Source organism: Haliaeetus leucocephalus, unplaced genomic scaffold (genome assembly GCF_000737465.1).
Source record: "Haliaeetus leucocephalus isolate CR32 unplaced genomic scaffold, Haliaeetus_leucocephalus-4.0 Scaffold808, whole genome shotgun sequence".
Taxonomy (NCBI): domain Eukaryota; kingdom Metazoa; phylum Chordata; class Aves; order Accipitriformes; family Accipitridae; genus Haliaeetus; species Haliaeetus leucocephalus.
The window spans coordinates 393,465-405,713 of NW_010973244.1; the positions used below are offsets into that span (position 1 = coordinate 393,465).

Here is a 12,249-nt window from a genome sequence, read left to right on the forward strand (position 1 = left end):
AGATATTAGCTGGCAGTCAGAGTCTAGAACAGGAGGAGCAGCTAGGAGATGTGCTAAGCTGGGGTTCAGACCTTTTGGAGCTCTGGCCACAACTAGGGTTGAGAGCAAGTGCACCTGTTATGCTGTGTTCCTTTGGAAAAAGAGGTATTAAATTAACATTAGATTCTCTAATACCACATATAAACCATATGAACTTCAGTGTTACAAAACTTCAAAAGCACCACAGATGAAACAGCTTCTTTGGATCAAAGGTTTATTTTTAATGACACAGCACTGGAAAACATAAGTTACAGATGACTTTTTGATACAGGATACATTATATATCTTATTTTAAAAGGATCTGTGAAGGTACGCTGCATAAATACATATAGTGAAAATATATTGTGTTTATTTCTTCTCAGAGATTAGTTCTGTTTCTTTTTTTAAATTTATTCAGCCAATTAAATAAAAAAGTATAGATTAGCATCATAACAGCTCCCCCTCCAGACTATCTCATTGTAACTACTGCAGCTGGAAGAGGAGACTGAGCCATGCCTTCTCAAAGGTTTAGCAGCTTTGAACATGATGTTATTCATCATCTCAGAATGAAAATTTCACATTACAAACACAGATACTGTATCATGTTTTGGCAATGGAGCAGCTAGTTTTGCTTTAGAACAAAACCATTTCCTGTAATGCCAGACAGTGAAAGAGCAATGCATGTACTGATGATACTACACAGCCAAAGAACTACAATGAAGTCGTGAAAATGCATATACATCCATATGCACTTATATATACACATATAAGTTCTTGTGTGTATATATATTATGCATGTCCAAAAATAACATTGAAAAACGTTGCAGCAGTTAATTATTTTTTTTAAACACATGAAACTTATAATAGTTTGACCTCATTACTACAGGATAACTAATTAAATCTTCTGCAGTGCAACTCAATACAATACACTTAGTGCAGAGAAGTTAAGGTTTTGGTATTGAGGAGGCTAATTTCAGATTTCATGGGAAAGGACCAAATACAGGATCACCATAGCTCTGACAAAGCACAAACAAACCTGTTGCCACATACATGTGAACAAATAAGGACATTTCTTTTTTATTTGATTTTTTTCATGTACTGCTTCAGAAATTGCTAGCTTAACTGTTCGCATTCATGCTCATTTTGATATGTTTCAACAAGCTTTGTCTGGCACCAGTCTGTAAACCATTAACAGCTTAAACTACAAAAAGGTGGGCTCCTGTGTTTCAAAGAGGTTAAAAACCTACTGACTGAGCTTTGTACCACATTCGCCTGCCAGAGGGGAGAACTACTCCAGATGGCGTGTGAAGTTCTCTGGGAAAAGTCCTTTATAACTATTTGCATCTCTGTACTGAAGCCACTCGGATTCCTTAATGCCTGTCAACCAGCCAGCCTCCTGCAAGAAAAAACAGAGAGTCTCTTAAACTTCAGGTCTCCCCCCTTCCTTGCTATGAGCTTCAGACCTGAAGATGTTTCAGAGTCACATGGCTAAAAGATTTGGTGCTTTGGTTAAAAAGCAGCCTCTGATTTTGCAAAGACTGTTTTCTCTGTTCTGCCAGACCACAATTTTGTGACACCAAGTGACTGTGAGCATACAGTATGGCCTTTAGCCTATCTAATGCTTAGCTGAACTCAAAACTGGATTATCTGTCTTCCAGGTCACCCAGTATTAATTACACCAGATCTGCATTTGTGCAAATCTCTGTTGAGACTTTTTCAAAGTTGCCACAATAATATTGGCACACTTGCACAATAAGAACATAGCAGTGGGCCAGAAATATTACACAATAACATAGATGGGGGAAAAAAAAATAGTTTTCAATCTGAATTTTTTCCCCTGGGAGTTCTTTTCTCTCGTTCATATATCAGCAGGCAGAAGAAATAACAATTCTTGTAATCTCTGAATTACTATCTCTAGAAACTCAAACTCAGTTAATATGCAATTATTTTTCCAAAAACTCCTGCAAACCTAAACCAGAATTTGACATGCAAAATGGTAAACAAATCACCAGCAGTCCATGCAATCAAGAGAGAGATTTCTTATTAGAAAGTGCTGGGTTCTCTTCAGTGTGATCAATTCTACCTAGAATAAAATCAATTCAGTATTTTTAAAAATGATCAACCTATTCTCATCTCACTAACTCAGCAACTCCATGCTTTGTTCCTTTCAGGAACAGGAGCCAGAGTAAAGCCATGACAGAATTTCTAATGCTGCCATATTATTATTACACAAAGGGTACCCAAGGAGATAGAGTACTTTGAAGAGATCTTCACATATACCACCAAGCCATGATTGCTCAGTGGCTGCATGTGGTGGTGTACTGGCTCTCTGCCCCAAAATAAACATCATTAAAGCAGATACAGCTTATGTATGGCATTGGCTGGGTACATGTTTTTGAAGCACATGGAATATCTGAGAGAAAGGAGAGAGGAACTGCAGCTTTCTAGCACAGGCAGCATACACTGTATGAAGGAATGAACAGTTTTACTGGATAATAACTTCAACTCAAGGCTAATGGAAAAATTGAAGCCACTGGGTGGGACTGGTTTGCTTTGAATGGGGAACACAGGCTGATGTTATCAGCTATATTAGAATTATGGTTTTAGACAGGTCAATTTTGAAGGAGAATAAAGAATAACAAAGATAAAAAGACTCTATATAAATCAACAAAGTACCTGGCAAAGGACAAAAATATTAAACTTTATGGTGATGTTAAACATGAAGGGCAAATATGTACTGAGTAATAAAGATATTACCAGAATGGTTTCAGAAACATGAATACATAAAGGTTTATTTTCTCCATCATTGCACACAATTTACTCCAATTAATGCTAATGGAATTTCGATGCACACCACAAGAGAAGAATGTATTTCATGGATTCACCAAGTGAAGATTAAGCATATTTAATACATAACGTCCTAAGAAAAACAGACTGAAGACAAGAGAGCAGATTTTGCTATCCTTACAGCAGTGTCCTATTCTGCAAATACTGATAATGAAATCAGTTGAACTGCCCATGAAGTAAGACGCAGTATAATTTGAGTAAGGATAACAGAATCTATCCCCATAAAAAGAGCAAAGTGCTCTGCTGAAAAAAAAAATCTTTTATTCTGAAATAAAAAAAAAGAAACACAAACACAAAAACCAATTACTTGTCTCTTGTATTAAAAGAAAGCTCAGCTGAGATGATGAACACTGGTTATTGCCTACCTTTGGACAGCACCACCATCAAAACAATTTCAAATAGAGTCCCCAGCACTCATATGTGCTTAGGGCATTAGTATTTAGACCTATTTTAAGAAATACTCTTCATTCAGAGCAGTGGTCTTAGCCACGTGACTAGACAGGATCCAGTCCCCCACCTCTCAACCCCCAAATCAACGGGAGACTTTTCACCAATACTACTGGTGCAAACAGATGCCTGCAAAGTGGCTGGTGCTAACAGTGTGCAGGATGGTCTTCTCTTTTAAAGCAGTGGCCAAAAATCAATTCACGTCACTGTAATTCAATTTAACACATGGAATAAAATTGTTTAAAAATTCACCTGAAATGCACTGTTAAAACAAAATTAGATGTCTTATATGAAATTAAACTGTTGTTTAATTCAGGTTCAGGCTTCCAGAGGGCAGAGTTAGCTGTAGAGGCATGCAGCACACATACCAGCATCTCCATACATTTTGGCTGTAGGACAGCACAATTTGTGTGAAGTGTCAGTGCTCTCTGTGGGTGAATTTGTATTATTTCTCGAAATTCACATGTAAGAACTGTGAACATCTAGGGACCACATAATCAATTCTACTGCAACGTTAAGACAAGATGATATATAGCAACATAATGCACAATTGGTAAGTCATCTTCTGTATTAAGTCTTTGTGTACATGTGTGCCTGTATAAAATCCACCACGAACTAGCATAAAAAAAGCCCTAGAAAATATGCTGATGTTGGATACTGCTAGTAGCATATATCTGGAACTTTAGCTGTAGCCAACTGTGCTACTTAGTCTCAAATGAAACCAAGTGCAAAGACAAAATCTTCATGTTTTCTAACAGTAATGACATTTTGAACACCCATTCCCATTAACTATAATCTGTGAGAAAAAAGCTGAGAGAAAGAAAAATGTCAACAAAAGAAAGAACTACATGTTTTTACCTGATCAGCTGTGGTCTCAGAAGGAATTACTAGTACAATATCTCCTCGTTTTAAATTCAGCTCATCACTGTTAGCTGCCTCGAAATCGTGTAGAACTTCAACCTGAAGAAAATAACACCGAACATATAGACATGATCTAAATGGAGATATTTTCTCAACAGAATTATCTGTTAAATCTATATTGCAGAAAAAAAAAAAGAATAATGTGCCTTCTTTATGCAAATGTGGCTATAGACAGGTACATTCAAATCATTAATGCTGACATTGATTCATGTCAAAGTTTTGTATTTATATGCTTAGAAGCAGGGACAGAGTTAAGTAAGTCTTCCTGAGGCTACCACAGGAAACCTAAGATCCTTTCCCAAGGTTACAGGATCTCAAGGACAGATGATACTGCAACACCCCACAAGTCCTGCCACCTTTATTCCTTCTGTGTAAGGAACTTTCTTTCATTCCCCACTATCATTACTAGATCTGAGAGAGGGGTGGCAGGATTTTGCAAGTAAAATTGGGAAAGACTCCCAGGAACGAATATTTCAGACTCTCTCTCATTCTCTTGTTGGGAGCACTGGATATTATTCTTGCTGTAAACATCCATGGAAATTTGAGGGGGACGTACAGCACCCATTTCAACAGGTGATCAAAGAGGTGAGTAATGGGAACACTACTTAATGCTTGCCCTGGAAAGAGCTCCCATTTACGGGCAGATGGGTATGCCAAAAATATCTGTCTTTCAAAGGGGTGATTATTAAAACATTGGCAGGATCAGCATGTCATTATGAACAGACCATTTTAACTAAATGGTTCTACCTCCTTAAGAGATATGCTTTTCTAATTTTCTCAAAGCACAGCCAGTTCCATGGTAACTCTGCAATAATGAAAGAAAATGGCATCAAGAACCAGATGGCTATATATTCTGCTTCTCCTTATTTATGTCTGACCCAAGAGAGTGTGAGGAAAAACAAAAGGTGAACTATGTCAGCATGTCTGAGTCAAGAGTTGCATGATACTGCTCAGGCTCACCTTAATGTTATTCTCAAAGTTTGCTGAAAATATTGAGCAATGAGAATAGACCAAGAAGAATGGCATACTTATGGAGTGCTATGGGACTAATTAGTTTGAACTATGCAAATTATAATAGGAAGCATGTAAAGTTCATCCATCCTCAAGGAGCTTTTCTGCTGCTCAGTGATTCTGAAATGAGAAGCATTATCAGAGAACCTTGTGAACCAGGAAACCCTAGGGGTGCTGCCAGCCAAGGAGAGAATTTCTCTTATGCCTCGTTAAACTTTTCTGTTTGATTACCCTAACAGTTTATAACTATAATATTACTAAAGTCACAGAATGACATCTTGGCTTCATTACTGTGAATTATAGAAGTCCCATGGGTTTCAATAGAACCAGAACTTCCACTATAGATTTTCAGGCCAGAAAAATACTATTTTCTGATACGCATAGAATCATGGAATGGTTTGGGTTGGAAGGGACCTTAAAGATCAAATATATTGTTAGTATATCAGATATATTGTTAGCATATATCATACAATATTGCTGACTAAGTCTGTGGCAATGCAGTTTTACTCAATATGTGAATTTTCAGTAGTAATTTGGTGAGATGAAAGGGTTCTTGTACTTCAGTGAGTCTTACAGCTACATAGGGATATGCACAGCAACAACTGTGTGCAGAAAATATATCTTCTCAGACTTCACGTATGAAGCAACAACACAATGTTAAAGTTGTGTTTGTGTGTATTTGTGTGTGCGTGTGTCTGGCTGTTAAACTAAGCATCCTTTGGCCTCAAGAAATCATCACACTACCTGTGCAGACAGACACATCCACAGATCTGAAGGGATGTCTAAAAGAAGAATGAAGAAGCAGACCTTAAAAAGAAAGCCGGGTGGCATCGCAGAAGCTGTGTCTTCTGCTGGAACAGGCTGCTCTTGAGAAGGTGCAGCCTGGATTTCTTTAGCGGGTTTCTGCTCACTTCCAGTTTGGGAAGTTTCACTGGGAGAAGTGTCAGCGCCCTGAGTGCCCATCTCTGCTGCAGCATCTTTGGACTCGTTCACGATGATGTCATGTTCTTCTCCCTCCCCCTCGTTGTTTGATGCTGGCTCTATTACTACTGAAGGGATGCTGCTGACCTTTTCCTGGGGAAAAAAACAAAAAACCCACAAAAGCACCGCAAGAGTATTTAGTACTTTATTTCAAGCAGGAAAACACAATTGTCTGTTTATTGCACAGGGCATATATGGGAATGGGGATTTCTTTCTTCTCCACAGTGGATTCTTACATTAAGAAAAGAAATAGTACTTGTGCAAGAATGTTAAGGAGTAATCCCTTCCCTGTTTTCCCTGTTCCCCTCAGTCCTCCAAAGTCTACTTTCCACATTACCACAAATCATTGCATTAAATAATAAAAATGCTCTGCAGGTTATTTGGGTTTCATTTTCAATGTGCATGGAAATTAACAACCTTTCTCCTCCACCCTGCTCTTAACTTTGGGTGGGTTTGGGTTAAGCCACAAGTTCCAGGAGTCACTGTCCTATATTTCTTTGGGAATTCAAGTCAGCAGGGTAATAATGATATAAAGGTGAAGAAGGAAGTAAACATGACCTTTTTCTTTGACTGATTGAGAGGATTTCTCCTGATTTACAACAATGTAACTGGGAGCAGAGAAAGCAAAAAGACTAAGTAGGTAGCACCTGACCAATAATGAAGCCTAGGATAAAAAGCATTTAATGAAACTTGTTGGAGTATCCAACCTGAAAAGAACATGTTCACAGATCCTCTGCCAGACCATCCTATTCTGGTGCACAGAAGAAATACAACATGCAATGACAGGAGGTGGCAACTGGCTGCCCAGCTGCACGCCTGCTCTAGTAGCTGTTCCCTAGCCTCTCAGAGGTTGCAGAAGAAAAGGCAGCAGGCCAGATACAGATACATAGCTTGACCACCATGATTTACATAACACAAAGTAATGCTATTGATAGGACATGGTGCCAGGAAACAAGAAAAATCCGTTACTTTCTCTGCCTATTTCTCCAGAAAGCCCTGTTAGGTTATGTGATAAAGCTCATCTCCACAGAGAACCACAGAAAGGCAATGGCAGGAGGGGGAGCCCAAACAATACCCTGCCCATGCTGCTCCTAGGTCCATCACAGGAGCCATCAGCCCATCAAGTCCCATCTCCACAAGCCCAGGGGAGCACAGGGGCACAAAGGCAGGCACAACCCAAATTAAGGACTCAGAAGAAAGGTGTGGGTCGCTCCAGGGCTATCCCAGGAGAGCCTCAGCGTTGCTACTGGTTGGACCTGGGGGCACAGAGCTGCAGCAGCCTTGCCTTTCTCGGGCTGCTGAATCTGTCCCGATTCCCCTAACACACTCTCCCATGCACTGACATGAGTTACCTGAGACACGTCAACCTCCTTTTCTTCTCCCTGAGGTTTGTCACCTTCAGCAACACCCTCCTGCTCAGTGGTAGCAGCACCAGCTCCTGCTGCCACAGCCGCACTGTCTTCTGCTGCCGCAGCCCCCTCGGTGACAGGTACCACCTACAAACAACAGGAGGGAGGGACCTTTCAGGATATGAGTTCTGGGTATCTGCTGGAGACACCATGAACCAGCCTCTGCTCTGCGACCTCCCTGGGTGGTGCCAACCCACGGCCTTGCTTTCCTTAGAGTTCCTCTTGATTTGTGGGGCAGAGCAGCGCTGGGGGCAAGCTTGTGCAGGGAAGCTGATTAGCAGGTGGGAGACAGACATTTGTGAAACCTCACTAGGCACCACTTAGCAGAGTCCTCAGGTGTTACTAGTGGAGTAACAGTTTGCCAAGGCTCTAGTACATTTTCCTTCTCTTGCCTTCGAGCTGTATTGTGGAAGGAATTCACCACAGGTTTCTGCTGAGGAGGAGGAGCTTGCAAGCTGTCCAGGGGTCCACAGGACCCTGCTAGTGGAGTCTGTTCTTGGGAAGAGGCTCCAAGTGTTCTCCGGCTACCATCACCTATCTCTAGACCTTGGCTGGCTTCAAAATATTGCCTTAATTACTACTCCTTTCTAACAGAGAGAAATCGGGCTCTATCAGCAGAAGCAAATATATTCTACAGCTGGATAAAGATCAGAAATCTTCAGATGTCGTCAGATATCAGAAAAAAAAATATAACCATAAAGATCTATAGCTAGGTCAGCATTAAAAAAAAAGAAACATACATAAAAGCCCCTTCAGTCCGGATATGACTGAACCATGTGTGATCAGTCCATGTTGAAAAGTTAATGCATATTTTGTTCCAGTTCTTGAAAGATGGATAGAAAAGCACCTGTCTATAGATCAATGTTGAATCCTTCATCCAGCAGAGACTGTTGTTGTAATTTATATATCACAGTAATATTTGTATTAGTATATACTGGTATATGCTTACAGAAGCATATTGGATATATACTTACAGTGGATTAATCTTAAGGGTTGGAAGGTGGAAGGTAAATGACAAAACTCATTCTGTTAATCCAATTAGCTTCAACATGTAATTTTTAATGTACAGCAGATAGCACCAGGATAAAGTAAAAACACTGAAGAAAAATTGTCTTCTAGGTACCAATGTCAAGCTACAATTAGCAGAAATATCTCTGATCTCCAGTTAACAGCCTGATGCTCTTTGTTTCCTCAGTTTGATCTTTCCTCCATGGGAAACCAAGCTAACTCAGCTATATGAACTCAACTTGAACTACCTGCAATTGTTCAGGGGCACTCTTGAGGCATTTTTTTTTTTTTTTTAGCAATATCTAATATTCAGCACTACTCCTATTCGCTGCTATTAATTGATGTGCTAAAGAAATTCTTCTGGAGTCCCTGACGACAGAAAATACTATAGGGTTTGTAGAAATCACTGGAGAAGCTTTAGTTTAAATTGAAAATGCTGCTGCTGAAGGATACCCTACCATAAAAGCAAGTAACATCAAAAGACATGGACAGATGTTGACATCTTCTCCTGCGACTTGCAAGGCATGCAAGCCTGCCACTCATAGTATTACCAATTTTAGCAGTCTTGACCCATGAAGATACTCAAATAAATGATAAGTGTAAAAGCCCTGGAAGAGGCTAGTAGGAAAGAGGGTAACAGAGTGCATATCAGATTGATTTTATACCATGCACTTCTAACAGCATGCTGCAGAAATTGATCTTGCTGTCTGTTGATTAGGATCAACACTTCTTTTCTATTTATTGGATTTGTATAGCCCATTTTATTTCACTACAGAGGAGAATACTAATTTACATGAATCAGCTTCCAAATGCCCCGCAGTGAAAAGGTGACGCTTTCACAGTCTGTAGCCATGAGTCACTGAATGTATACCACAGCTGACACTTGCATAATCATTTGTTGTTGTGTCTTAAGAGTACAAAACCAATGCAAACTAGATGATTAAAAAAAGCTTTTACAAAAATGCATGTGAGGTAGCACAGAATGAACCTCACTATCAGCCTCAAATATATTTGATTAGTACAGAAAATAAAAAAAAAAGAGGAAGGCTCATCCCACTGAATTCATACCCAGCTATGGGGAACCACATACTTGCAGATATAGTTACCTGTATTACCTTAATTCGTATTGAAAACCAATCCCACAAATCTCTTCTCCATAGGTCATCAATAATATTAGACTGTCTAATAGTATTTCAAATTAGATCTATCTAGCAGTATTATTGAAATTTGGACAGTTGTCCCATTACACCAACCACACAGGGGACAAAGAAACGGTCACCCAGTATAATGGGGGCTGTGACAGAAGAACCACTTGACTGTTTTAATTGCAGCAGAAAGGAATGCTTCTTCACCCAAGATGCAGCTGATTCACTCGGTTGCACTCTCGACTCTTTAACATTGCTGTCAGCTCAACACAATGCTACAGATTCGGCAGCAGCAAGAACGAGTCCAGGGAGAGCAGAAGGACGGGTACTGAGCCTGCTGCTGGGGGTCTGCCAGAGGAGCTCCCTGAGCGACTCTAGTTTTCCAGAGCTGAAGATCTCACCCCATGGCTGGATTTAGAAAAGGACTGGGTAATTTTTATGACAATTGATTATAATTGCAGGTAAGCTAGCTAATATATTGCCAAGAAGAACTAATCACCATGCTTTAGGGAATACATCAATTGCTTGCAAAGTCTTGGAAGACTTTTGGGGTAGTACTGAAGAATTTGTTATGCAAGTTACAGTATCAAAGGGATGACCATCCACTGGAGGCCAGATATCAGCTTAGCAAATAGCTTGACCCCTTATGGCAGCTCTTCTGCATGCAGTAATACTGCTATTTTAAACAACACAGAGTCAAACTCACCAGATAAGAGACCTCAACTTTATAAGGACAAGTGGTATTAGAAAAAAGCAGAAAAGATTTCAAAGACTTAGTCTTGGTGCTCACAGGATAGTGAAGAATTTCTTGCACATTTCTTCTTGGACCAGACTTTTTAGGAGTGACGAGCCAATGCTAGAGAAGCAACGCAACACTCTCTTGCACTGTGTCAAAACTGAGCTGGGCTTGATCTACCACTCCTGGCCTGTACCTTCTTGCTAGTGTAATTCCAAGGATTTCTATGTGGATGTGGCAGCACTGGTGAGGAGTATCGCACCGGAGTCCCAAACTCGCTTCCACGGATATATCCTTGACTCTAGCAGACCTAATGCTGTTTTACAGCAGGGTAACAAACCCAAACTTGGACTCCTGGACTTAACGTGTTCTGAAACCAAAGTGAATGGAGACCAGTTCATGATCTTTTTGTATACATTGTGGCACCAAAATGAATAACAACAAAAAGGAGGTTGTGAGCACCTCGAGGTACAAATCCTAAGTGATTAATAACTAGAAGTTACAATCTCTTTCTCAGTCCCTACTTCTGTCCATGCATTTTGTATGTAGCCACTCCTCTTTTGCTGCTCTCTGTGGACATTTGAACATGTTATAGTTTCACTTTAGTATAGAAGGATTCAGGGTAAGTAGTTTTATCACCTCTGAAGATACATAAACAAAATACAGTCATTCGAGCCCACACATGCACAGCTTAAAATATGTCACTGATCTTTTCAGTTGCTTTGTAATTTGATTTTAACTGTATCTAACTTGATGCAGAATTTGTGCTTTAGCAAACAATGTGTAACATGATTATTTTCAAATATCTGTTTTAGTTCAGGGCATATTGTGCTTGGAAAAATAAATGAATAATCAATTATTTTTTTCTTTTTATAAAGGTGTTTGCAGGAAGGCTAGGCAAACAAATTTATGGAAAGTGTAAAAGCTACTGGGAATCTATGCAACATATTTCCAAATGTCAATAGAAACAGCATTATACCTCCTACCACGGAGCTGCTTTGTTTGCTGCCCTGATATTTATCACTCTATGCTACTGCAACAGGCAGTTTCTAAGGCATATCCTGCATTGAATGAGAGGTGCTCTGGTGTTAGAATATATACCGCAGCTATAGGTATATCTGTACAGTGTTAGGATACCACAGCTAGGTCACAGTTGCATTGTATCAGCCTGCATATTGATGACATGCAAATGACAAATATTGAAGATATTAAAGCACAACCACACTCTTGAGGCTGTTCGTATGTACCTCACTTTCTTTCTCAGCAACTCCAGTTGTCTCCTTATCCCCTGCCTCGACACTGTCCTGTATGAAGAGGAAATATGGTCATCACCTTACTCATGTTGAGGCAATGGCTGCAGAGAAATTGGTATTAATCATGCTTAATGGAAGCACGGCATGTATGGGATGCAATGAAATGAATGGCTGGAACTGAATGGGATAGTATATAGCAAGCAGGAAGATTCTTGCTGCCACATATAATCTGAAATAAAAGCAGTTATAGGCTAAAAACCAACACATAAAACCTTCTACATATGTCATCATCATCACACAGTAAATGCTAAGGACAATTTTATCTACTCTTATTATCAGTATTCTCATAATAGCACCAGCTTTGAAGAATTTTTTAGTAAGCAACCCACAACACTGCTGACCTTGCAGTTTCCAGCAAGCTCAAATTTCTCCCACCCAAGACTTAAACTGTTCCCATTATAACCTGCTGCTGC

General features: G+C 39.7%; 1 protein-coding gene across 1 annotated transcript in view; it reads right to left on the reverse strand.

Annotated features, from left to right (window-relative positions):
• Nucleotides 1-239: 239 nt before the first annotated feature.
• The window catches only part of AMPH (amphiphysin), an 87,972-nt gene continuing 75,962 nt past the window's right edge, over nt 240-12,249 (reverse strand). The window contains exons 18-22 of the mRNA XM_010581820.1: nt 11,771-11,827; nt 7,578-7,721; nt 6,052-6,318; nt 4,171-4,272; nt 240-1,414 (exon numbers count right to left, since the gene is read on the reverse strand). Coding sequence (XP_010580122.1) covers nt 1,307-1,414; nt 4,171-4,272; nt 6,052-6,318; nt 7,578-7,721; nt 11,771-11,827 — 678 coding nt within the window. The 3' untranslated portion in view covers nt 240-1,306. The remainder of the gene's footprint in view (nt 1,415-4,170; nt 4,273-6,051; nt 6,319-7,577; nt 7,722-11,770; nt 11,828-12,249) is intronic.